Here is a 26,991-nt window from a genome sequence, read left to right on the forward strand (position 1 = left end):
TTTTTAATAAAGAAGCAGTTATTCAGTTCAATTTCATTTTATTTTAAATATTTTTATTTTTAAAGCCCAATTCTAAAAAGAACTAAGGAAAACTGAACTTTCTTATTGACAAGTTCTGTAAAAACATCTGCCTCAGTTTTGTGGGGAGCAGATGAAGGAGCAAGTTATAAAAGGAAAAGAATGTTCTTCAATGACATTAATTTTTAAGACACCTAAAAATCAAGTAATTGAGAAGGATACAAAATTACAGATCCATCTCTCATGAAATTAAAAGTTCAAAAACATTTAGATAAAGTCAAAAATAGTAATATTAACTGAACTTAAAGGAAATTCAACTAGGAGATAGTTAAGTATCATTTGAATGCCATCCAAACTTCCCATGAAAGATGAAGCCTAAGGAGGAATTAAATGTGTTTCAAGGTTACACTGCTAGTAGGTGGTAGAGGAAGAACGCATACCCATGTCTGTTTTATACCAAAATGTCAGCGATCTTAATGATCTTAACTTTTTTTTCCCCTCTGAGACAGGGTTTCTTTGTGTAGTTTTGAAGCCTGTTTTGGAACTTATTCTTGTAGACCAGGCTGGTCTTAAACTCACAGAGATACACCTGCCTCTGCCTCCTGAGTGCTGGGATTAAAGGCATGCACCATCACCACCTGGCCAGTGATCTTAACTTCTATAGTGTGTGCATCACTAGAGATGTAAATGCCATGAACTGTGAGAATTTATTTCCATTTATTTTTCAAACTTCGAGCCACAGCTTATTAGAATTTTACAAATAAATCTTCACAATATAGGCTTTTGTATATGTGTGTGTGGTATATGCACACGTCTGTGTGGGTATATGCATGTGTGTGCATGTGGAAACGAGAAGTTCACAATGGGTGTCTTCCTCAATAGTGTCCTACCTTGTCTTTTTCTTTTGACAAAGTCTCTTATTAAACCTAGACCTCCCCCATGTGGCTAGACTGGCTAACCAGCAAGTCCCAGGAATCTTTCTTACTTTCCAGCCTTGGTTTAACAGACATGCTCCACCATGCCCATACCTTTACATGGGCTCTGGAGGATGAACTCAGACTTGTGTGGCAAGCACTTTACCAATTGAGCCAGCTCTACAGCTCTCTCCATCTTCATGGACAGAACCTCTCACTATATTTGCTTTTCCGTGTTCAAATGTAATTTTACCCCTTTATAAGTAAAGTATTATGTATGAAAGTAGAGACTTTAGACACCAAAGTCTTCTACACCAATAAACTGAAAAGCAATTTTAAAACATGCTTTTTATACTAGCTTTTGAAATTTCTTGATGTAAGTGAAAACAAAAATATAACCTTCGATTCATGGCAGTGATCTATGCATATATAAGGTAAATATATATGTATATGTGCAGATTTGTAAATAGTGATCTTAATTCTTCAAATTTCTTCATAGTCTGAAACTTTTTTTTTGGAGGCTGGTATATATATTCAACCTTATTTTGCTTTCTGATTTTTTAATATTTTGATAGTTTTGATAATGGAGATTTTAAGTATAGATGCAATAACAATATATTTTCTCTTCAATGCTTCTTAGAAAAGCATCTTTTCTAAGTTAGTTTAGTTGGGCTTCATTCTTCTCAGTGTTGTCTGACAGGTGACCAAGTGCCACTGCAGAACTAGAAGATAAACTCTGTGACTCCTGAGCATGCCCTGTTTGTGGGTGTACTCTCTTGTACTAGCAGTACAGTTAGGCTGTATCATTCCTAGGTTTCTGTTCTTTCCTTCTTTGGGTGAATGGGGAAATGATGCCACTGCAGAGATATGCCACATCTCTCCCAGTCGTGTTGGAAGCTAGTTGGAAAAGGCTAGTCAAGGACCTACAGGTGGTCAGAGCAGAATCACCATGATATCAGATATTAGATGACACTCCAGTCTTATTTACCTCCTGGCAGTGACGGGGGCAAACTGAATAGTAACATATCTACAGTAACCACATTGGGATGAGTAATGTTGTGGCTTTTGAACAATGAGCCCCTTCTTCAGGGGGCAGAAGATAGCTCGGCTTTGTTTTCTATGACCTCAGCTCTCTTCCCATCCAGGCAATCTGCTAAATTCAACAGATATTTTGTTAATACAGATGGGAATATGAATTTTCTTTTCTTTTTCTTTTTTTGGAGACAGGGTTTCTCTGTAGCTTTGGAGCCTTCCTAGAACTCTGCCTGCCTCTGCCTCTCCTGGGATTAAAAGCATGTGCCACTACTACCCAGTGGGAATATGAAAATTTTTTTAAGGCAACAATAATATGAATTATCTCAATTAAATCCGCACACAAGATCTGCAGAATGACTGAACAAAAGAAACTAGAGGGCAGAACCAGAGGAAGAAACTCAGGTGTCACCTGCAGAGACACTAAGGGATCTTAGTTTCTCTTCCCTGAGCTGCCGCCTCAGTAAATGGTACTAAATGATAGTGAGGACCCTCCTAACTGCTACCACATCATGTCTCTAAGAAAAACTCATGTTTGATCAATTTATCTGTGTGATCTTAGTCTTATTTCAGAGGTAGTTGAATAAACAAATGACGGGAAAAACAGGAACAAAAAAATCTGAAGTAAATTCAATCGGAAATTAAATATGTAAAGCTTCCAGTTTCTACTAAATAAATGTACACTGACAAAACATATTTACTTTAGAGACTAGGAATTCAATCGATAGGAGCAATTGGAACTTGAGTCCTGAAAATCTTTCTAGCAGGAGTCTCAAAATTCAAGGAGCAAACAAAGGGCAGCTGTCAGTCCATTAACGTCCCTCGAGGATCAGCACAGTTTAGTGGGTGAAACAGCAGCTGGAGATAAGGCCCTTCATCCTCTCAGCTGGGCTTCTCCCCAGTGGCCAAGCCATCCAGTCAGAGTTGGACTAAGGAGTTGAGAAAAACTTACATTCCAAATGCTTACATTTTGAAAGTATAAAATACAGCAGCACACCCTCCTGACCCTTCTCTTCCTCCTATCCTTTATTCTGAGAGCAGGGCAGTGAGAAGGGCTCTCCTTTCCTGCATATAATCAAAACTATGAACAAAGTGAACTTTAAGTAGAATCTTCTTGCAGTAAGGTAACCACGCTGGCTCCCTACTGTCACATCACATGGCAGCACACTGATGATACAGATTCTTATGAGCTATTGATATATCTGAAGCTGTAGCCACATTAGAAATATTTTAAGTATATTATTTTACACTATTAAATTGTATATGTTATAGTAGTAAGTATTAGAAATAAAAAGCTACTTTCTTTCTACCTAGTGATTTTGGTAGCAGATTCTTGACAAATTCTGCATGATCTCCCACGTGCAGTATGCTGTAGACGCTGGTATTCATTAATTCCTCCTGATTGTATCCCAAGTAGCTGGTCACATTTTCTGACACAAATACAATTCTTCCTTCACAGTTCACAACAAAGAAAAATCCATCTAAAGCCTGCAAAGCCGGGGGGGGGGGGAGGAGAAAAAGAAAAGGATTAAGACATGAAGACACTGATTAAAAACATTGGGAGGTTAAAAGATAAAAGGAAACACATTTTTCTATTAAAAATATATTAGAGCTGGGAGGTGGTGGCGCACGCCTTTAATTCCAGCAACTGGGAGGCAGAGGCAGGCGGATGTCTGTGAGTTCGAGGACAGTTCCAGGACAGGCTCCAAAGCTACAGAGAAACCCTGTCTCGACCTTCCCACACACACACAAAAATATTAGAAATAAATATATATCAAGTTAAAAAGGAGACTGCTTCTTTGTGGAGGGAGGTCATGATTTTTCAAATGGGCTTTAAACTAAAGATTCCAGCAGGTGTGAATGAAAAATATCAGCCTTCTTTCTCAGAAGTAATTTCATCTAAATATTTATTTTTATTATTTTTAATAATGCATACATGTGTGTATGTATGGGTTTGTGCCTTCAAGATGCCCTTGAAGGCCAGAGATGTTAGATACCTTGGAGAGCTGAAGCTATGGGCTGTTGTGAGCTGCCTGCCTGACATGGGTGCTAGGAATCAAACCTGGGTCTCTCGCAAAAGCAGTTATATGCTCTTTACTACTAAACAGTCCCTACAGTTCTAGAAATTATTTTTTATAGTAGCAAATGTGAAGTAAGTGACCTATTCAGTCTTGAAAAAAATCTCTGCATTATGTTGGTGAATACTGGGCCTTTGCCTGTGAGGAGCCTGTGGAAGAATGAGAGGACGCACATAACAAAGTACTAGAGATCAATGTGGTGTCACATATACATGAAACACTGAGCACAGACAGGATGCTCATTTGGGAGTGGTGGGGGTGACGAGAAGCACCTTTCAAAGCCCTCCCCAACTCTGGGAGAGCTAGCATAGCGAAGTCACTGGAGGAAGAAAGGAGCACATGGCACGTGGCAAGGCAAAAGTAGTGTGGAGCAAAGGAGTAAGAAGTACAGCGAGGCCTGCGGGTAGCAAAGAAGTTAGTGGAGTGGACAGGAGCCAGGTTCCCAGGGCCTTCTATGTATAGAGAGCTGCTCCAAGAGGAGATATATGTACCCCTAGGGGCACAGAATATTTCCAGAGGCAGAGAAATTGCTAGAACTTTTAGATTGCAATCGAAAACATATGGAAGAAATCAACTCTAATAAACATATAACATGATGGTCCTTCACGAAGTCCAGACAGTTCCAAGTTTCTAGGGAAGATCTAGATTATAGAAGTTGACAGTATCATCTTGCTTATTTGGAATCTTCTTAGCTATTTAAAAATGATGCAATTAACTTGTTACAGAATATACAAACCAAACAACCCAATTAAAAAATAGGCTATAGATTCAAATGAGTTCTCAAAAGAAGAAATAAAATAAGAGAAATGCAAATGAAAACAACTTTGAGGTTTCACCTTCCCCCAATCAGAATGACTAAGAGTTAAAAAACAATGGTCAACAAATGCTGGTGGGGGAAGGGAAACCCTTATGCACTCTTGCTGGGATTGCAAAGTGGTGTAGCCACTATGGAAATCAGTGTGGAAAATTCTCAAAAAACTAAAAATAGAACTACCATATGACCCAGCTATACCACTCCTTGGCATATGCCCAAAGGACTCAACATCTTAGTCTATAGATATTTGCTCAGCCTACTCATTGCTGCTGTAGTCACAATTATTAAAAAGAAATGGAAACAGCCTAAATATCCTTCAGCTGATGAGTGAATAGTGAAATGAGGTATATATACAATGGAATACTACTCATCTGTAAAGAAAAACAAAATCATGAAATTTACATATAAATGGAGAGAACTAAATATTATATTCAGTGAGTAACTCAGACCTAGAAATGCAAAGGCTTCATGTTCTCTCTAATTTGTGGATCCTCACTACAAATCTTCAGATGTTGAGTATAACCTAGAGTAAATACAGAGACCAAGAAATGGACCATGGGAGTGGGAAAGGAGCTCTAGAGAGGAGGAAGAGGATACAGGGGAAAAATAGATAACAGGGGGGAATCTTTAATTGGGGAGGGGAGAGGATGACAATATCAAAGAAGAGGAAGGGGAGAGGGATAAATAACACTAAAGATGTTTGAAATAGTCATAGAGAATCTTATTATTTTGTAGTTACTTAAAATTACATATAATACATATGTGTGTGTAAGGGGGGAAGGAAGGGCGGGAGGGAGAGGAAGGAAGAGAGGGAGGGAGGAGGGGAGGGAGGGAGAGAGAGAGAGAGAGAGAGAGAGAGAGAGAGAGAGAGAGAGAGAGGATGTGCATGTAGTTTAAATGAAGTTATAGTACTTGGGATGATAATGCCTCCTCCCAAGAACCATCTAACAAAAATCAGATACTAGGCATGAAAAAATTCCTTTTGAGTTTTGGGTCAGGGGAATTCAAGAGACTTCCAAAACAATATAGGCTCCTAGAAGTTGAAGTTAAGAACCCTATTGCTAAAGACACCATACATTTTAGACATCGGAGGATTTCAGCTGGATCTGACACCAAATCTTCCCACAGTTCTATATAAGCTACTAAGAGAGAGAAGCAGTCAGTAGTCCCACTCAGCTGTGATGGCTGTGAACCACAATAGTCAGTATGGTCAAGACACCTCTAAAGGTACAACAGCAGCTCCTATGCCTTGTTGGTAACAACAGCTATATAATCGGACGTAAGGTAAACTGGTAGAGTCAATATGGAACAGAGCATGGAAGATCCTCAAAATAGAAAGAAAAGAAAAAAAAAAGAACAAAATACCAGCTAATCTAGCAATCTTACATCTGAATTTATATAGCCAAAGAAAATGAACTCCATCTCTTGAAGAGGTATCAGTACTCCACTAATGCAGTATAGTCAAGCTAGTATACACTAGCCTAAGTGTTCATCACTGGATGAAGGGATGAAATTATTGCTTAAAATATAACATTATTGCATTTAATTTTGAACTAAATTTTTAGATAACTCTATCACAAAGCCTATAACTGCTGCGGGAGCTTCTTCTGCTCCTTCAGCCAATAGCCTTTAAGATAGCAGCCCACGTGGGCGTGGTCTCTGCTGCTTTTTAAAGCAGCAGTAGCTGTGAGTTCTCTTTCTTGCTTCAGACTCAGCTTCTGGATATGAACTCCTTTCCTGGTCATGCAGAGGGCTGTTGTCCAGGACAGTGATCTGTAAGTTTTTCCTTTAAATAAATAACCCTTTTACTAATCACCCAAACTGGTGTGGAATTGTGACTTACACCTTCATATAACCAAGATGCTTTTTCTCTTAAAAAAAAAAAAGTACAATCCTGTAATTACTGTAATGTTTTCAAGTCCAACACCTTAACCATTCAGCCACTGTGACTCCAGTAACATTTAGTAAGAAAAAAGAGAAAAATATTTGTATTCAAGCTGTTGCTCATTTAACCTAAAATGCAAAAGAGAGAAGGGTGTGATAATATACAAACATCGACAACTGGACAAGCACTTTGCAAACCATTTTGAGTTTGAAGGGCACACAAAGGCATACCCACATCCAGCTAACTTTGAAGATGTCAGGTTAGTGATAAATTTCATAGTGGGTGACCAGTATATAGTTATCTACCTTGCAGTTTATATATAAAAATAGGAATAATTAAAAATACACATTTCTTTTAAACAGTAGGTGTAAAATTTCTTTTGGGATATTCTTATATAATAATGAAATTACTGTTGCATATCATTTAGTGTTCCCAATTTTAGTTTTTTATTATAAATGAGATATATGCTTATATACATCTTAAAATATAAAAATAAAATCAGTAGTAGAAGATGCGCCACAATCCCAACCTTAAAAAATGATAGTAATTCAGGGAATGTTTTTGGGACTGGTGTTAGGAATATGAATATACAAACATCGCTACTGTCTAAACTGTGCCTGATGAAGACAATTTGCTATCATTATTCTTCTACAAGTTTCCCTCACATGTGTTTTTGGGGAGGAGTTTCCTGACAGCTGACCTTATGACGTGCTGCATACAAAGCTGATAACAAACAGACGCTTGTCCATTAAGTTCACCACCATCAATCTGAGAGCTTTCCCATCTGCCCAGGATGCCACTTTCTAAGGAGAGCCACTATGGTCTCACAGCAGGGCCCATATTGAGCAAGACTTCTTGCAGACCCTTGGCTTTAAATGAGATAGTCACTTAAGGTCACGTGACAGGGGTTTCAGAATAAAATACATAATTTCCAATATTTTTACAGTACCCACACAGGAAAAACAATGGAAGAATTTACAAAGGTTAAAGACAGAATAAGAATCCTGCAATGGGGATAAAGATTCCTTGAGTAAAGTCTTTAAGATGGCAACACTATACATTTCATATAAAAAATGTGCACTATGGTAATAAAATTGCACTATGGTAATAAAACCATGAGTGCAAATGTGTACAAGTCTGTTAGGGAGACCTGCCGCCTCCAGAAAGAAGGGCTTGAGAAAGGACAAGGAAAACATTTAATTTGCATATATTTTGACAAATACATAGACAATTTGTTTTCAAGAGACAAAAGCATGTGCATGTACACATAGATAAGTGCTTTTAAACATTCACATATGAGGGAAAACATTTATTTAAGGTGATGAGCTTGAAAACAAAGTGTCTATATTCAACATCCAGCAGCAGAAGCTAGAGAGAGCTGACGCAGGTGAAATACTACAGTACTTGCACAGTAATTCAAGTTTTCACTTTATAAAGTTTGGTAGTAATTTAATTCTCATTTACAGTGTGTGTATAAAATCAATTTAAACTCTTTTATTCAGAAAATATTTTGGACAATATCTAATCCAATGAATTGGGTTGTTTTTCACTTAAATGTGGACTTCTGCAATATGCATACATTGTACTTGCTAGCTTAATAATTCAGTTTTCTTTTTCCAGATAATTCTAATTACTCCAGAAACAGAAGGCAAAGCCATCGTGTAGGCTTTGATTTGCATCAGATTCCTTGGAATGCCTATATGAAAAATTTTTATGTCCGTTACTCACTTTTATTTTGAAAAAACAACCACGAAGCAGTCTTTATAATAAAATCCTATTTTAAAAGTTTAAAGAAAAACTTTGTTTCATATTTTATTAATTGGATATATGACATCAAATGAAGATAAAGAAAAATTAAACTGGTAAGGACAAAGATTTGCATTAGGGGGTCAGGGAGGACACTTACCTCCAAAAGAAGAGGGCCTAGTGACTCCTTTTCTATCACCCCTTGACTGCTGGATGAGATGTCGGACTTCTGCACATCATCGTCAGTTGTTGATTTCTCTGCAACAATAAAACTTTAAAAACTATACATCCAAAGAGAGCTCATTATAATCAGAGCAGGTATAAAGAAGACAGATTTATACCACTGATATAAGGAAGATTTTTTAAGCAAATTATAATAATTTAAAGACTCATTAAGTCATGTAGACTATTGTATATAAAAGAAAAGCATTTAAAATTTTAGGGAAAACTGAAGATGGGAATAATTGTGTGTCAGGTAATGGCCTAAGGAATGGGAACAGAAGTGACAGGCAATTCTGGGTCCTGTCTGTAGAGGAAAGAGGCATTCTTGTCTGCTTTCTCTACCCTCATCTGGCCAGCGGGATGCAGACAAGTCGCCCATATTTATTACATGCGATGGAAATAGCGTAGAAATGGCAGCAAAATCCACAGGGGGAGTCTGATTTCTTGACACCTACCTAGATTATTCTGTTCAAGACACTGCATTTTGTTCAAGTCATTACATTTATGCCTCCTAGAATCCTCTCAGGATATGTCTTTACATTTTTATATTAATCAACATCTAATATCTCCATAATAACGGCTGTAAATATACTTTATTGGTAAATCAGATGTATTTTATATTTTGCATATTATCTATTTTATTGTATATTTTTATATATTATATTTTGTGTATAGTTTAAAGTTTTCAAATTTTCTATGCCATTTAAGTCATTCCTAAACACTCCTCCTGAGCTTAAAAATTTCTCTGGTCAGGTATGATGGCACAAACTTTTTGTCCTAGCACTGGGGAGAGAGTGGCAGGTAGACAGATCTCTGTGAGTTTGAAGTCAGCTTGTTCTAAATAGAGTTCCAGGCCAGGCAGAGCTACACAGTGAGACCCTGTCCCAAAACAGAACAAAACAAAATCCCCCAAATCTAACAACAGCCACACAACCAAACCCAAACCCAATATGAAAATCCTTCTCTACTTGGCCAGATATCAGACTCCAGTAGCATTTCTTGTAGAACCCTCTCCACGTGCTCCAATTGCAACTGTTTCTCATGTTTTGCTAGGTGTCTACATAACAGTATTGTCTGTGTCTTCTTTCCCCGTCCTTCTGTGTTCAGATTCCCGTTTCCCTGGGTTAAGAGTCTACATCTCTGTTTCTTAAGATTACTACTAAGGCTCTGATGGCAGTGTCTGAAAAAGGGATAACAGAAGATCCCTGTTTTCCATTCATAATTCTGTCACGAACACAGAGTTACAGGTCTAGAAGTCTTGTTTTCAATGTTACTTGGAACTCATTCTGAAAGCAATCCATTGTACTGGAGACCTCTGGTTTTTCTCCTTGGTGTTTTAACATGTCACCTAATTGTGCATGGGTGTGAGCACTCTGTACTAACTGTGCTGGGTCTGTATGAGTGTGTGTGTGTCCTGCCCCAACCTCCCTTCTTCTTCCCCTAGCTCCCTCCCCCTCTTCTCTTGTTGAGACAGGGTCCTCCTATACAGCACAGGCCGACCTAGACTTGGGGTTCTCCGGCCTCAACATCCCAAGTGCTAGGGTTACAGCTGTGCTCCATCCACCATGTCCAGCTACAGGAGTGTTTTCCATCCCAAATCAAATCCGATTTCAAGAAAGGGTTTTTAATTTGTTATTTTTAAATTCTTTTTATCCCTCTTGGCATTTAATGTCTTCTATCTAGTCTTAAACTAACCCTAGAAATTTCTTATCTTTTCCTCTTATTTTGTTTCACTTGTCTATTTTATTTTCTAAGGGATTACTTAAAATTAACTTATATGGCAGATGTACAATGTATTGTGGGAAAAAGAAACCAAGAAAGGTGTACTTAAATTTCTTATAAAACTGTTGGGAACACTTTCAGTGAGAAAGGGGTGAGAGTGGCACACAGTGGGTGTCTGGGGAGAGCACATCACATGGAGGGAGGAGTGAGCCTGGGCACCTGAGGGGTGTTGCCTGCAGTGGCTGGGGCAGGCAGCATGAAGAGGCAAAGGAGAGAAACACAGTAATGTGCTGAAGATTTTTCTGAGCATCTGGTTTTAACTTCCAAAAGTTCCTGCTGTTCAACGGTGCAATGTCTCCTCTGCCCAAGTGACTGGCATCTTAGTTTTGTTGCTGCCTCCTCACATCTCTGCTTCCCCTGTATTTCCTTTCTTTCTGCTTTTCTTTTGTAACCGCTGACTATTCTAAGATGCCTGTGACATCCACGAGGAACTGGAAATAGCGAGGAGCTGAGTTTTCACATGGGTCAACCCTGAATATCTCTTTCCACAGAAGAATCCCATCATCTCTGGCCTCAGATGTAAGAGCGGGCTGGTGTCTGCAGGATTCGAGCACACTTTATCCTCTTTGCTAAATCAGCTGTCCCTGGACAGCTCTGCAGTTTCTAATCTTTAAGTCATGGAACTTGTGCTGTTTTAAATAGCAGTTGTCTGTAGACTCCTCACATTGCTGTTAATGTGAAGGCTCGGGTTTGTGCTCCTACTCCTCACAGATGATTTCCTCAGCACACTCACTGAAAAGTCTAGAGAACTCCGTGAGTAGCAGTATTCTCCCAAAGGGCTTTACCTTTGTTCCTGATAGGAACCCAGGGGATTAGTGGTGTAGGGTTCCCAGTAAGTACGGGTGCTATAAATATGAACCTCAAAAAATATGATGGGTTTTTCCACCCCAGAGGACTATTTCTCCCATTGCAAGCTCAGGCAGAGAGAGGCAAGCTTCCTTAGACAGGTCAGAGAGATTTTCACCAAGGAATTACTGTACATTAGCTCTACGCCAGAGCCTCAGGTCCCACCTCATAACTTGTGTCTCCAGCTTCAAGGCCCTGTAACATTGGACTCCAAAACCTCCCGGGCTAATTACTTCACTAGTACTCAAGTTAATTTAGTGAGCCATTTTATAATACCAAGAAAGGCTCTTTGGCTCAATAAAATAAAAATTATCTAAACAAAAACAGTTCTCTAATAAAATTATGAAGCAATGAGGGCTCTTAATAATGAAAGAGTTGGATGATACATCACAATACCATAACAACTAAGAACATAGCCTTTTATTTTTACCTTGCTCCATTCTCTTCATTAGCTGTATCTGATCTACTGTTTTCTTCAAAATCTTGCATTTATCTGGTTTTACACTCAAGCTGTCAATGTCACTGATGTTGGCAGATAGTAATTCAGCTAGTTCTTCTAAATACTTATTTTCTTGCTCCCTGCGCCTCTTCTCAGTACTGTTGCACACACAAAAAAACAATCTGGTTAGCATGCATTTATAACATGTTATTTCCTTCTCTGACCAAAGATATTAATGTTCACACATTTGAAGGAAATCTTGCTTTTACTTAAAATATAAAACCAGATTTAAAAATCAAATTAAAATCACATCTAAAACTCAGACACTGTAAAATACTCAAGTATACAAAATAACTCTGGCTAAAATATAATAAAGAGAATGATTTATGACAGATAGGTTTTGTCAGTGATGTATAAACCTTTCAAATAACAAATGGCTACCAGATATTAAAGGAACCAGACAGACAGCAAGTCTACTCCTTATACTTATGGTTACTGTATGTTTGAAATAGAATGTGAATTTTCAAGTAGTTTTGCTACAGTTTAAGTAGCATTAATGATTATAACTCAGATGAATGAATTGTAATGAGGAACCTGATAAAGTCTTCATTCTTACTCTCATAGGAACATTAGTTGCTCTTTATAAAAAAGAACTGATCCAAAGTACAATCTAAAAAGTAAATACTAGAGAACAATGGTGTATAGCTTCTTTTAGATATAACACAAAACAAAAGCTACAAATAGTTCTTGTCAGCTCTGAACAAAACCAGACATGATCACCTTAAAGTGAACAGAAAGAACAGAGGGTAATGTCAGACAGATAGCACTTTAAACAGTCTGCTGAATATATGGAAGAATTACTATACATTTTTCTTTTCATTCTTTACCCCTAATTTATTTCGCCAAGTCACCAGAAACTTGCTTTCTGTAATGCATTCAAAGATGGTAAAATATTACTCTAAAACTTTCCATTATCCAAATAAAAGAGGAAAGCCCATTCACGACAAGCTTTGTTTTACAAACAGCAGTTAAAATCATTTGGCTGCACATAAAAGTGGTAGGAAAAAAGAGGTGAGAAGAGAGAGAAGTCACTTGCTAAAAACCTTACAATAAACAACAGTTAAATACCCTTTACTTTTCTTAAGGATTGGGAAAATTTTAAAAACAAAAGCACTTATTCAACACAGTGCGCTAAGAACACAGTCAACTAACGTACTACATTTGCTATAAAACAAAGTACTACAAATGGTACATATCCCCAAACATAATCAAATGTAAAACTCTGGCAACCACACATTCTGTCTTTATCTGTTAAGTCTTTCATTACTGAGGAATCACTCCCACTTTGCTTAGTAAAACTCTATCGTAATAACTTAAACAGAAAACAGCAAGGCATCTCGACAAACTTCACTCAGGCACTGAAGCAAAGCACGAATAAAATGAGGAACATATTTTCATATTCACAAGGATTTATCTGCAACACGAAAGTATTTGAGGACATGTGATTTTACCTTAGGGAACCTCACAGATAACAGACACATTTAGTAGATTCAGTATTGAGCAGGAACTTAACAGGTTTAAATTTCAATAGGGAGTGAGCAATTTAGATTTACTTGGTGAAACCCCCTCCCTTCTGATACTTTTCATTTGTTGGTTTGTTTTGAGACAAAGTCTTACTATACAGTCCAGGCTATTCTTGAACTGGTGATCAACCTCCATCTACCTTGAGGTTGCTGGGATTATAAGTATGTACTTCCATGGTCAGTCATCAAACACGTTTTTGCTATTAAGTTTTGAGTAATACTGAAATGCCTGAAAACATTACAGCGTAAAAGAAAAGTGTCCCAATACAGAAGGATGGATTAAGAAGCTATATATAGTGAGGAATAGCAGATGTCAATAAAATGCAAATTTCAGATCAGGGAAATAAAAATCGCCTTTCAATGAAGCAGTCAGTAACTACATAGAAAAAAAAAGATAGCAGACATGCTCAGAGTCAAAACTGAAGGAATAGAGGGCACAGAAACTCTATCTTAAAGGAAAAAGACTTTTCTTACTACGTTAGAGCAACTTCTTCATTTGCTAAATCCTTTTATTACCTTGCAAGTGGCAAATACACTAGTTAATGCTATCCTGAGCTAAATTTTCATGATTACAGTTGGCCTCACAATCTTAAATGGTGCCAGTTTCAGGATCCCTGTGGATACCAAATCTGGGCACTTGCAAAGCCTTTATAAAATGGCATATTAGTTGCATACCCTATGGAAATTTTTCATCAAGCTTAAAATCATCTCTGTATTATTTACAATACCTAATGCAATGAAAATGCTGCATAATTAGTTGTCATCCTATATTTAGGCAATAACACCATGCAAAAACATCAACACATGTTTGGTTCAGGTGTCATTTTTTTTCCAGAATACTGTTGATACTATGGATATGGAAGGACTGCTGTATCTTTCCTTAGTTAATGTACTAGCAAACTCAATAAACATTCCTAAATTTATCATATGACAGATAATTATGTGATATTTTCTAAACACCCTGGAGTAAATTACATATAGCTCCCACTTGAAAGGAAGTAAAAAGGAAACAGGCCTTTGTTATACTTGGTGGCAAAACCACAATACTAAAGAAATACACAGAAATGGTATTTCACTCCAGAGAAATAGTAGCACAAGTTAGAGGTAGGGATATCTTATTTTCCAGAAAGCTAACTTGGCTTTATCAACTGTTTAAAGGAGGTTAGAAATATGAAATTCAAAACCTATACACAATAGGTGAGTATGTCCAAACCACAGAAGTATATGGATAGGAGGAAGTGTAGGCCAGATCAGCAATGTCACCTGTCTGGTCACTGACTACCTATCCAACCTCAGACAGGGACAACAATTTAACCTTTCTGCTTCAATCTCCTTGTCTGACCACTTGGATAATGACATAAATGACCTCCTAGGGTTTGTGAGGATTAAAAACATAAGGCATGAAAATAAATTGCTAAGTTCTTGGCATGTACTATTAGCTCAATAAATGCCATCTAGTATGACTTTAATTAGAATGATTTATTTTTTAGAAAATAGGGAACCCAAAAGGATTTAAGAATTAGTGGCATGGTCACATCTGCAAGTTCCTTGAAGATAGAAGACCTATCTCTCACTCCATTTATATCCTTACAACAGCACACAGATGGTGCTTGCTAAACAGTCAGCATTTAATACACACTGTTGAGTTAAGCTGGAAATGCTAAGGAAAGATAAAGCATAGATAGCCACCATTTAAAACAAGCATTTTTATCTTCATTTTCATAGAACAAATGAGGGGTTGGAGAGATACAAGCTACCTGAGCACGGGAACCTGTAACAGAGAAGTCGCTCTATCTAGGGCTCTTTAGATAGTCATGTTTGGCTCGGCTGCATGGCTGGCAATACCTTGTGAGGCCTAACAGATGCTCTTTATGATTAATGAGCTCACAGTCTGTTTGGGAAGACAACATATAATAAGACCAAAGGAAGCGTTACAAGGTGGCATTAATACACAAGCAGCTTCAAACTAATAAATTTCTGATTTTCCGTATCAAAGATAGTGCTTTATTAAAACTGAAGCCCATACATAAAAACCTGAATGAGTAAATGTTTTCAAATATCTTTCAAGCAAACATCAAGATAATTATCTCAAAACATTCAAAGGAGAAAAAGAATAAATAAAAATTTTGGTATTTGTAGTAATGTTATCATATACAGATACACATATACAAAGGTAATTTACAAATAAATGATTACAAAAATGGGGATTGTTCAGCACAATAGGCAGAAATGTTACTGATGCCCACAGCCATTAAAATTCATAAACATTAATAACTATCAATTGGAAAACACAATATGGGCATGCCTAGAATCCCAGCTCCCCGAAGTTGATGTAGGAGGACTGGTCCAAGTTCAAGGCTAGTATGGACTACAGAATGAAACCCTACACAAAACAGCAACAACAAAGAAATTATGAAAAAAATACAAATATAACTAACAAAATATTAATATAGGAACATAGCATCAATTTTATATGGTTGTTATACGTAGCTTTTTAAGTCTCTGTTCTTACATATTCAAAATTTCCTCAAATGAGAAAGCAAACATAAAGACAATAATTTTATTTATTCTTAAATTTTCCTGTAAGAAAAACTGAATTTATATGTAGAAACAAACAATGCACTAACTTTGACAACACAAATCTGGTTCAAATGTGGCATAAACTTTTATCCTAGCATCTGGACATGTGTGCTTGAGTAATGAAGACAACTGTTCTGTGAGGAATGGTCGGTCATTTTTCTTTTTCCAGCCTCTAGCCCTAGCATTTTTTATTATTAATTAAACTTATTCATTTGTTTTACATCCTAACAGCAGTTTCTCCTCTCCCCTCTCTTTCCATTCCTGCCCTTCTCTCCCCCACCCCAGGAAAAGCAGGCAACCAACAGCTGAAGAGCTGCAGCCTTTCCTGGAGATCAGTGTCGTCAGCTGGGGTGATTCTGTGCTCCTTATCCCTGGGGGAGCATCGGGGAGCATTCACAGACAATCTTTATTACAACTAAGACACGACTGGCATTTAGGTACACAAGCAGCAACAGTGCTAAACACCTACAACACACACGAAAGCCTCCGCAACAGATTTTCTGGTTCAAAATATCAGTAGTGTAGAAACTGAAAACAACTTAATCTAGCTCCTAGAAGCCAAATGGAATAAAATCTATACATTTCTCTTGTCAGCTGAGAAGATTCTTTTACCCTAAGTGAGGTTTCTTATTCACCTGGCACTTGTTAGGATTCCCTTAGCATTAATTTCTCAATGTAGCCATATTTTTTTAAAAAAAACATAGCAAGTAGTTAATGCCACAATGTAATTTTAAAAATAAATATTGTAACAATGTACTTCTTAGCTTCTAAGATAGCACTTAAAGGTGTTCAATAGACTTATTTATTCATTTGACAGGATTTATTGTCCTTACTAGAGAAAAGCTACATATTGCACCGTGACTAGGGATACAATGGTGAATGAGCAGATAACATCTCTTACAATATATGCTACATAGTAAGCCTACAGTCTAGCTAAGACACTAAGAATTCATACAATGAGTATACACTCTAGCAACAGTCTGTAGTTATGAATCAAAGCTATACATACGTACAAAACAGATATATGAAAAGGGGAGCAGCATGGTGGTGGTCCACACCTTTAATCCCAGCATTTGAGAGGCAGAGGCAGGTGGACCTCTGCGTTAAAGGCCAGCCTGGTGTACAGAGCAAGTTCCAGGACAGCCAGGCTACACAGAGAAACCATGTCTTGGTAGCAAAGGTGTGTGTGTGTGTGTGTGTGTGTGTGTGTGTGTGTGTGTGTGTAAAACGACAAAACCAACCAAGCAATGAAGTGTGGAGGGATTGATCTAGTAGTTGTAGTAGGAAGAGCAGCCTCCCTTTAAGGAAATAATGATCAACACAGTATCTACAATATACCTATAGGTTAGTTGTGAAAATAAAGAGGATGCAAGTTGAATGGAAGGAGAAGCCCATGCAAAGACCAGGAGGGGGGCACAGAATGCTTCAAGTAAGCAGAAGACAGGCGACCACTCAACATGGAGTAGATGGAACAAAGCTCCAAAGTGTTGGAAGGGCACAAAAGCTCTGCCAGAAACAGAAGTGCACTCTTACCTTGATGCCAGTGTGTCACATGGCGATCCTTTTCTCTTATGTGAGTCTGGGTTTGCAGGGTCGGATGAACTGTCCCCAAGGCCACTCATGTTGACAAACTTCACACCTAAACAATAAGGGTAAAATAAGAAATAAACCTCTCATGAGCTCTCTAACCAAATACGGGCAGGGGAAGCTCCCTGTTACTTCTAAACAAAACCATAGCACAGACCTAAACAGTGACTAGGTGATGACAGCCACCACAAGCACCAGCATCTAACATTACTGGGGACTCCAACCACTCGTTGCTATACTTAATTTTCTAAATCAGTGAATAAAATTATATGAAAATGTTATAATCAATCAGGATAAAAATTTTTTCAGGATAATTAGAGATATTGTTTACCAAGAGAAAAATCACTTCCATGTGTAAATGTAAAAAACAGGACTCTGAAAAATATTTATTATTATTGTTCAGATTCAGAATGATTATTCAGACCTCACTTTGCAAAAAGGCTTAAAACAACTTTACTCACGAAGCTGGAGATTTTATACTCATAGAAAAATGAACAATATACATATGATTAAAGTTAAGTGATAAGCTCAATTTAGATTTTGAATTGTACTTTCTACACATGCCTAACCTTGTGTTTACATCATCCAGCGACCAAGATCAAGTGTTTAGTCTACATTAGGATCTTGGTATGAATGCCAAAGAACACAGAGTCATCCCTTAGCATGTCAGCCAGGTTTGCACACGTGCCAGTTTCTGATCTGTCTGCATCAATCCCTGCTCTGCAGAATCCCAAGGGAATGCAGAACCCCACCCTTGGAGTCATCACTCCCCTTTGGATTTCAACAGTGCCAAATACTACCATTATGTTTTACTCCATTTACCCTCAAAAAAGGAGAGCAAACTCATGAGATGGGAAGACTTGGAGCTCCTCCTTATGTCTAAGTTATTAAACATCACAGCACCATGCGTCAACAGTCAAGCTGGGAACACTTAAAAACTAGTGAAAACTATGGCAACCTCTCACACAGACTTAATCCTCTCCTAATTCTTTCTAAAACTTACTTTCTCGCTCTCTATTCTAAAGATCACACTATTGCCATCTTCTCACTAGATAAACAATCCCTAAAATTTTAATCATGCAGACAAAAGGAAATATTTCTAATTTCTCCATATTAGAAGTATAGTTTTGAAAGTATCCAATACTCAAAGTATTCTTTAGTTCTTTAGATAGGATTTTGTTATGATGCAGTCCAGGCTGGTTTGGGATTAACGATAAAACCCAGGTTGGCCTCCTACCTCCCCCTCCAGAATGCTGGCAATACAGGTGTGCCCCACTACACCAGGCTAGGACTGCAATCTTGCAATTGATTTTAATTCTTTTTTCTTGCTTATCTGTCATTTGTAATTGCTACCCATGTCCTGCCAAATCTTTCTTAAGAGATTTTATACTGTTTCCTTCTTCAGTCTTAGATATAATGATGATCCTAGCCTGGAACCAAATATCTTAAAGATTCCAGATTAATGTAAGAGGAATTGTGTCACTGTGGGGGCAGGCTTTGAGGTTTCCTATGCTCAGAATACTGCTCAGTGTCTCAGTCAACTTCCTGTTACAGTAAGATGAAGAACTCTTAGCTATTCCTCCAGCACCATGTCTGCTTGCATGCTGCCATGCTCCCTGTCATGTTGATAATGAACTGAACCTCTGAAACTGTAAGGGAGTCATCCCAATTAAATGTTTTCTTTATAAGAGTTGCTGTGGTCACGGTGTCCCTTCAAACAAATTAAAAACTAACTAAGACAACATATAATCTATATAGAAAAAAATAATGCAATATATACAACCTGCTTATTAAAAATGCACTACAGATGTTAATTTTAGTTTCATCTTCAATAAAACTCTAAATAAAATTCTGGGCTACATGACTGTGTTCCTAGCAAAGGTAACTTAAAAAATTTAAATTTTTAAAATTGACCTTAATGTGGGAAGCAGTCCAGTTTAAGTGAGCATTGAGCTCTGTGCATATAATAACCTCTCTTTCAGGCCCTGGACATCCAGCTGTGAATATAATTTGTAAAATAATTATTTTGATAGTTTCTTTTCATTTTGAGGGATGTAAATGATAAATTTTAAAAATAATGTACAACATTGTGGGTGCGAAGGGGAAGCTAGTAGGGTAGGTGGGAAAGGTGAGCTGGAGGGAGGTGGGGGAAGCAGGACAACGACACACTGAAGGCAGAACATAACCTTTCTTTTTCTTTTGAGAAACAGTAATGAACTGTGGCTGGGACCAGGGATGGAAGAATAAGCATGAAGTCAGAGGACAACAGGAGGCAAAGCCAGGTGAGGGCTCACACAAGCCGTGAGAAGAGCAATGCCCTTGTTAACATGCTTCTGTAGCTGAATCCCACAACAGGAATCCCTGTTATGTGGATAGCCACCCCAGCCTCATCAGGCCCCAGCTCATTTGCGATCGGAAGCTAAGCAGGGTTGAGCCTGGCTAGTACTTGGATGGAGATTATCAGCTAAGAAGATGTTATCATAACTAATAAAACAATAATCTTATTTATTTCTTTAACATGGAGATTCAAAGAAGCATCAGTAAGGTTAATCCAGTATCACAGAAATAAAGATGCCACTTCATTTTCACACAAGAACAAATAAATATATTTAAACATATTTATTAAAATAGGCCTAAGACAAGATTCCCAAGTTAAATTTTTGCTGAATTATTCTGAAGGAAGGAGGTAGCAGACAAATAGGTGTCCTATAAAACTAAGAACTAGTATTCAAAGAGTCAGAGGAGAATCTCCAATAATTTGTTGATGGTATTATTCCTGTAGTAACTGTTTTGTACTTATAAAACATAACACATGGCACAATACAAAGCCTCCAATGGGGACAAACTTCAGCGCTACTGTACGCGGACTGACTTTATATTTGGTTGTTAGGGAATATAACTAGGGGCAGCTAACAAAGCCAATTTGCATATTATTTTTAGAAGACAACCTGTCCAAGTGAAAAGTTTCTAAGAGTTGCTAAATTATACCTAGTCTCACGCAATTTCTAAAGAATCATTTCCATAACCAGAAACTACATCTATTTCTGGTCAACTGTGCCCGACTAAACTAAATGGGTGATGGCACAGGACACAGGGCCATACATACTCTTAAATACAATTTTTCTACAAGAAAAAATTATTATTTGTCTCAGATTGAGCATAGAACTGATAATTTTAAAAACCAGCACCAGTTAGTTAACAAACAATTCTAGGAAAGTGCCTTGGTGTGCCCAGCAGACAGGGAGCACAAAAAGAAACATACAAGATGAAGGGGGCACGCCAGGAGCCAAAGATCCCCAAACTGATTCTCTGTATGAAGAACAATCACGATGGAGTACTGCTACACTGGCTAACTTGTATATACAAATGTTTCCAGAGCTAGAGTCCTCAGACACACACCTGACATCACAGCCACTGAAAGATTTCTCATGTGGCAACAAAGGATGGGATCTTTAGAATATTCACTGCCCTTTCATGGCTGAATGATAGCCCACTGTTTGGAGATACTCTATTCTGTTTATCCATGTGTCAGTTGGTGAACATTTAAGTCATTTCCTCTGCTGGGTATTTTCAACATTTTTATGAATGCTTATGCATAGCTTCTGTATATTTGCTTTAATTATCTTGAGTATAAACCTGGGAATGGAAGTGCTATGTCATACAGTAACTCTAACTTTCTGGGAAAATGCTAAGTTTAAGGTGAAAATATACAAGGATTCCAATTGCATATTCTTGTCAAAAGCATTTTCCTTTGTAAAAACCCATCCAAGTGGGTATAAAATGGCACCTCATTATGGCTTTGATTTATACTACCTTAATTGCTTATAATTCTGAGTATCTTCTCACATACTTCCTGGACTCCTTATACGTCATTGAAAACATAGCTCATTCAGAGCCTTTACTTAGTTTTTTATACTAAATGTTATGGCATTTATATATTTACATGTACATTTAAGTCATGATGTTTCCAGACACAAATGTATAGTGGACTAGTATTATTATGAAGCAAATTAATCCCCATAATCTCAGACACATTATTTTCACTGCTGCAAGAGCAGTTATCATCAAGTCCTAAGTACAATATGCTGCTATTGACTGTACTGCCTGTTATAGAAGATCTTTAGACTTGTTTGCTCAATTGGTAGTCTTACTTTGATCTTATAAACTCATTGTTTATTCTAAACACACTGCTTATTTGTCAACACTTCCACTTAGGAATTAATATTAGAACTTACTTTACAACAACCAAGAAGCTTCCCAGGCCAAGAACATACTTCCATAAAAAAAAAATAGTGCTCAATCAGTAATTGTTTTCCCTCCACACTTTTATAGTGACAAAGTTTTTAAAATCTTCCCCACCTGGGAGACTTCCTTGTTCATAATGAATCCTCAAAGCAGATATAGTCAAATCAAGTGCTCCAGAGGGCAGCTTCTGAGGGAACGGAGTAGTACAATGTTGTCCAGAGATGACTCTAGTCGCTTTGCTCTCACCTCATTTAACGGCAACTACACGAACAACTAAAATAAGTGAGAAGAAAAAAAGCAAATGGGAGGTTAGATTGCCATTTTATTCTTTGAGAAATAATAAAGGTCAGCAATATGATAGAAATGCAAATTTTCAAGTTGAATGGAAAAATATTTCCATAACACAATGGATGAAGATCTGAATTTACAGGCAAAGACCTTCCTGGTGATGTTATTTGAGACAGCTTGCCACTAAGGGAATGCATAATTACATTCTGCTCAACTTCGGAGAGACCCACAGAGAAGGCTTTCAAAAAAACATTTCTGGCAGCATTTACGTGCTCATCCTTTTCATTACCTATAAATTATGCTTTTCACATTTCAGCTATTTCATTATTTCAACTTACATAATGTTCTTCCTATTTTTAAAGTTATTTTAACATTTTACTTTCAAAATTTTTGTTGGAAAAGTTTACATGCTTTCATATTTAAAGTTCATTGAGCTCTGGTTCCAACAATAATAGATCCTCTTGTACTATACTAATCTGCTCACAGATAAGAATTATAAACTGTGGACAAAATAGAAAAGTAACTGTTTGAAGACATTGGAAAGTGATCAAAGCAGACTCAAATTGTAGATCTGACTGTTTTTCAAAGAAGGGAGCCACACTGGGTGGAACACATGCTTGGAAGGCTTTCTCTGTAGGGAGCTTTTTCAAGACTCCCTTGAAGTGCTGGGAGGCTGAACCTATAGATGAAAAATCACATCTAATAGGCTTTAGGCAATAGTGGATGCAGATCCAAACTAACAGAAAACTTGAAATTGGTTGACACAATTATCTACACTCCAAATTCTTAAACTGCAGCTAGCAACTCCATCTGGGCTCATCTAACTAAATGTGGGAACCACAGAAATTCTGGCAACAGTAAAAGGTTTCTGTACATTCAAAAACCAAAAATTAATTTGAAATTAAACACATGATGTGTCTGAAATGTTTCTGGCAGTGCTCATTCATGTTGCATCTCATGACATCTCTGTAGCTTTGGTTCTAAACACACAATATGCACACTTTGCACTACATGTGTCTGCACACCACAAAATGCTAACGGTGATGCCTGAAACGCTTCAGATTTCAGATCACCACATGCTATGAATCATGAAGTTGGACCAAATATACAAACCTTTCTGCTCTTAGAGAATATAATTGTTTAATTATGAAAAATGAAGACAGTAATTTCTGTTAGTCTTCAGCATTTAAGTTCAAATAAGTGTAATCTTTGGGTAGTAACATTAGAAAAATTGATTTGAAAATGGCTGCTTAAGTGGATGGCTTGAAATTTTTTAAGACTTATTTTTATTTTATCCCCCAACCCCTGGTGTGTGTGTGTACCAAATGAGGTCAGAAGATAGTGCCTGATCCCCCAGTTATAGATATTTGTGAACCACTTGTGAGCCACTTGTGTGGGTACTGAGAAGCAAATTTGAGTCTTTGAGGAGGGCAGCAAACGCTCTGGACTATTGACTCCTCTTTCGAGCTCCTTCAAGTTTATTTTTTTAAAATATAATTAATTAAATTTGGCTTGGGATTGGGTTAGAATTTCTATTAATTTCTGAAATGGTCCTAAATGTGTTTTTGCCATTTGTACTACATATCTACGTGGAACAGCTTTCTCAGCACTGATAACTAAAAAAAAAAAAAAAAAAAAATTCAAAATATTGATTAATTTTGAAAACCACCAAAGATGCTCCTTGGGTTAGAATTTCTATTAATTTCTGAAATGGTCCTAAATGTGTTTTTGCCATTTGTACTACATATCTATGTGGAACAGCTTTCTCAGCACAGACAACTAAAAAAAAAAAAATTCAAAATATTGATTAATTTTGAAAACCACCAAAGATGCTCTGCATCTTGTAGTATCAAATATTCAAGTAGGATTTCATTCTCTATTTAATCTTTTCTTAAAGATTTATTTGTTTCATATGTGTGTTTTGCCTGCATGTACATATGTGCAATATGTGGTGCCTGTGGAAGTTAGAAGAGGATGTTGGATCATCTGGAACTGGAGTTACAGACGGTTATAAGCTGCCATATGGGTGCTGGGAACCAGTTCTCTGCTCTTTGTTTTTAATTACTAAGCCATTTCTCCAGCCCAATTTTTAGTTCCTTATGTAAAAATAAACATATATATCTCATTAGTGAATAAAACTGCTTTGGTTTTTAATAAGTGGTATGTCATTTATTGTACATAAAATTGTCTTAGAAAAAATAATTGTTTTAGAAAAGTTATAATTTATTGTCAGCAAATGTGTGATTTGTTTATCTATTTATTACCTAAGATCATGCAAAAACATCTCAGAGAAAGAGGAGTGCACAGTGGAAATAGTTAGGAAATCAGGACCTGGGAGAAAGAAGGGTATTAGCACAATAGCAAAGAGTGAAGGAGGGCTGGCCATCAAACGCTACATTTAAGTAGCTTTTAGACCACCATGTGTTTTTCTTTTGCTTTCACTTTCAGAGTAACACATTAAGTTTTGAATGTATTTTTATTTTATGTCAATGGATATTTTGCCCACATGTATGTGCATCACTTGTATGAAATGCCCACAGAGGCCAGAAGAGGGCATTAGATCCCCAAGGACTGGTGTTACAGATGGCTGTTAGCTGCCATGTGGGTCCTGGGATTTGAACTTGGGCCCTCTGGAAGATTAGCCAGTCCTCTTGATCACTTAGCCATCTCTCCATTCCCCAGAGTAATGAAATTCTTATACTGAGTGCCCCGAAGAATCACCAGTACAGATTTAACAGGTTCTTAGCAATTTTCACATAAAACTGGATTTTCTCAGGTTTAATATGTTAGTTATTAGTATTTAGGCTGCTTCCTATCTTAAAATTTTTGTTGACAGTTGCTCCCATTTTCCTCTTTCTCTAATTTATGACTTTAAAAACTCCTTACTGGTTTTATTTTTGTTTGTGTTGTCTTAACTGTGATTTGGAGAGGGACCAATACTCAATGCCTACTCAAACTATCATGTCTACCTGGATTAAATATTGAATGTTATTTCTAACTTTATTATTTTTAGTATTAGTTATTTTATTTTGTAATATTTAAAACCCCATTTCATATGTTCTTAAACATTTTAGCTCTGCAATTTCAAAATTCATCATTCTGACATTCTTTTTAAAACAAACAATAAGTGAAATTATTGGCTAAATAAAAACTTTAATAAACAGCTATGAAATACAGCATGTCTGGGCAATAATTTAACCAGAAAGGGACACAGGTTGAAACAATGCCTCTGTACATACAGCAAGCACTACGAACTCTGACTTTTAGAGAAAGCAGTAAAAAAATGATTCTTTTCCATTAGCAGCCGCTGATTTATGAGATGGTTATCAAAAGTAACCACTGCCTAATGTTCTTTCTGTAAGGAATTAAAAGAAATTCTAATCCCTAAGAACAGTGGAGTCTCTAATCCAGGTATATTAATCGTTGAGTACTGCAGAAGTCATGTTACTAATAACTTCTAAAATACGACCTCTTTCACATTATTTTAATAAATTAGTGCGGGTTCAAGGTTAACTTTGTTATAAGATGATTTTTATCTTTCTTAAAATACTTTCTGATGTGGGTATGTTCTGGCTTGAGTAGAAATGTCTCCCTGAGGCTTGTGTATTATACTTGGTCCCAGTGGAACCTTAGGCAGGTAGCCCTGTGGAGGGCTTTGAGGGTATAGACTGATCCCATTTCTTGTTCTTTCTTTCTGCTCCCTTTGTGTTGAATATAATGAGATCAGCCAGCTACCTGTTCCTGCTGCCACGTTGTCCCTACCGAGTACCACGCCTCTCTGGCTATGGGGGACTCTTGTCACCATACACCAAGATAAACCCTTTCTCTTCAAAAGTAGCTCTCATCATAGCATTTTTTCACAGCAACAGAAAACTAACGTAGTGCAGAAACAAATAAAGTAGAAACTCCCAGTGAGTTCAAACTAATAGCTTAGATGAACAATGCTGTTATCCAGTCACAAACTGTCACAAACAAACCATTAACACTTTGTGGCAATTGTAAAATTTTTCATAACTGCAACATTTTTCATAATTTTAACATGATCCCACAGTATTCTTATTAATTTTATACCAAATAAATTTTAAGAAAGAAGATACATGAAAAATAGTGTAAAGAAAAATTTTTCTTGGAAGAGACTGTAAACTTCTTCATGAAAAATGATGTTGCCAACTTTTCTATTAATAATGACACAAGTGTTGAGTTCCCTAAATTTAAGTTGAAAATGATATAAATAAAAATGGAAGTAAAGCCATTAATATTAAAATTTACAATTCAGAAGTAAGTAAAGTTTGATTTTGCTTTTGATATATTCATTTGCCTTATTGATACCTCTGTAGAGAAGAAACTTGGTAAAAAAAATGAGTATTTTAAAACTAAAGTAATTTTTATAATAAATGGTAACATTTTCTTATTCTTTTTACTTTTATTTATTTTAAATGCTTAATTTTATGATTACAAAATTTATTTATGGAGATCTTGCCATCTCTGTCCAGAAAAATGACTTATGGCTTCATACAAATTTTCAAGTATCTTTTAAAAATCTGAGTAAACCTATGGGACTTTTAGAAAAATATAATTTATTACATTTAAACTTATGCAAACTGCTGTTTTGTGGCCAAAGAAAAAGCTCGAAGGGAATCTTGCTGAAAACTTGATCTAAGCATGCTCAGTAAGTGGTGCAACCTCTAAAGTGAGCCAGTAATAAGTGAGAAATAAGAAGAGTGAAGAACATTCATCCCAGCAATTTTTATAATGGTAAAATGGCAACAGCCTAAATGTCCATCAGCAGTTAAAAAATTTTAGTCAATTTGAACTATTTTACAATAAAATCCTGCCTATGGGCACTCAAACTCCTTTCTTATGACTGAGGGAGTATGAGAAATATGAATAAAAGTATGGATTCTGGAGTCCAACTACTATGCATTTCCCAGC

At 36.9% G+C, this 26,991-nt stretch overlaps 1 protein-coding gene across 9 annotated transcripts in view; it reads right to left on the bottom strand.

The window, feature by feature from the left end:
* Ncoa1 (nuclear receptor coactivator 1) overlaps window positions 1-26,991 on the bottom strand; it is a 205,946-nt gene that overhangs the window by 74,447 nt on the left and 104,508 nt on the right. For 7 of the 9 annotated variants that reach the window (XM_087907441.1, XM_087907440.1, XM_087907438.1 and 4 more), the window contains 5 exons: window positions 21,886-22,044; window positions 17,473-17,578; window positions 11,768-11,934; window positions 8,648-8,745; window positions 3,275-3,452 (listed from right to left, as the gene is read on the bottom strand). In XM_087907441.1, the coding sequence (XP_087763567.1) occupies window positions 3,275-3,452; window positions 8,648-8,745; window positions 11,768-11,934; window positions 17,473-17,561 (532 nt within the window). In that variant the 5' untranslated portion in view covers window positions 17,562-17,578; window positions 21,886-22,044. Of the gene's footprint in view, window positions 1-3,274; window positions 3,453-8,647; window positions 8,746-11,767; window positions 11,935-17,472; window positions 17,579-21,885; window positions 22,045-26,991 lie in introns of those variants that run through there. The other 2 variants (XM_048436652.3, XM_087907444.1) reach the window with 2 other exon arrangements.

This window comes from Myodes glareolus, chromosome 6 (genome assembly GCF_982192425.1).
Source record: "Myodes glareolus chromosome 6, mMyoGla1.1, whole genome shotgun sequence".
NCBI lineage: Eukaryota > Metazoa > Chordata > Mammalia > Rodentia > Cricetidae > Myodes > Myodes glareolus.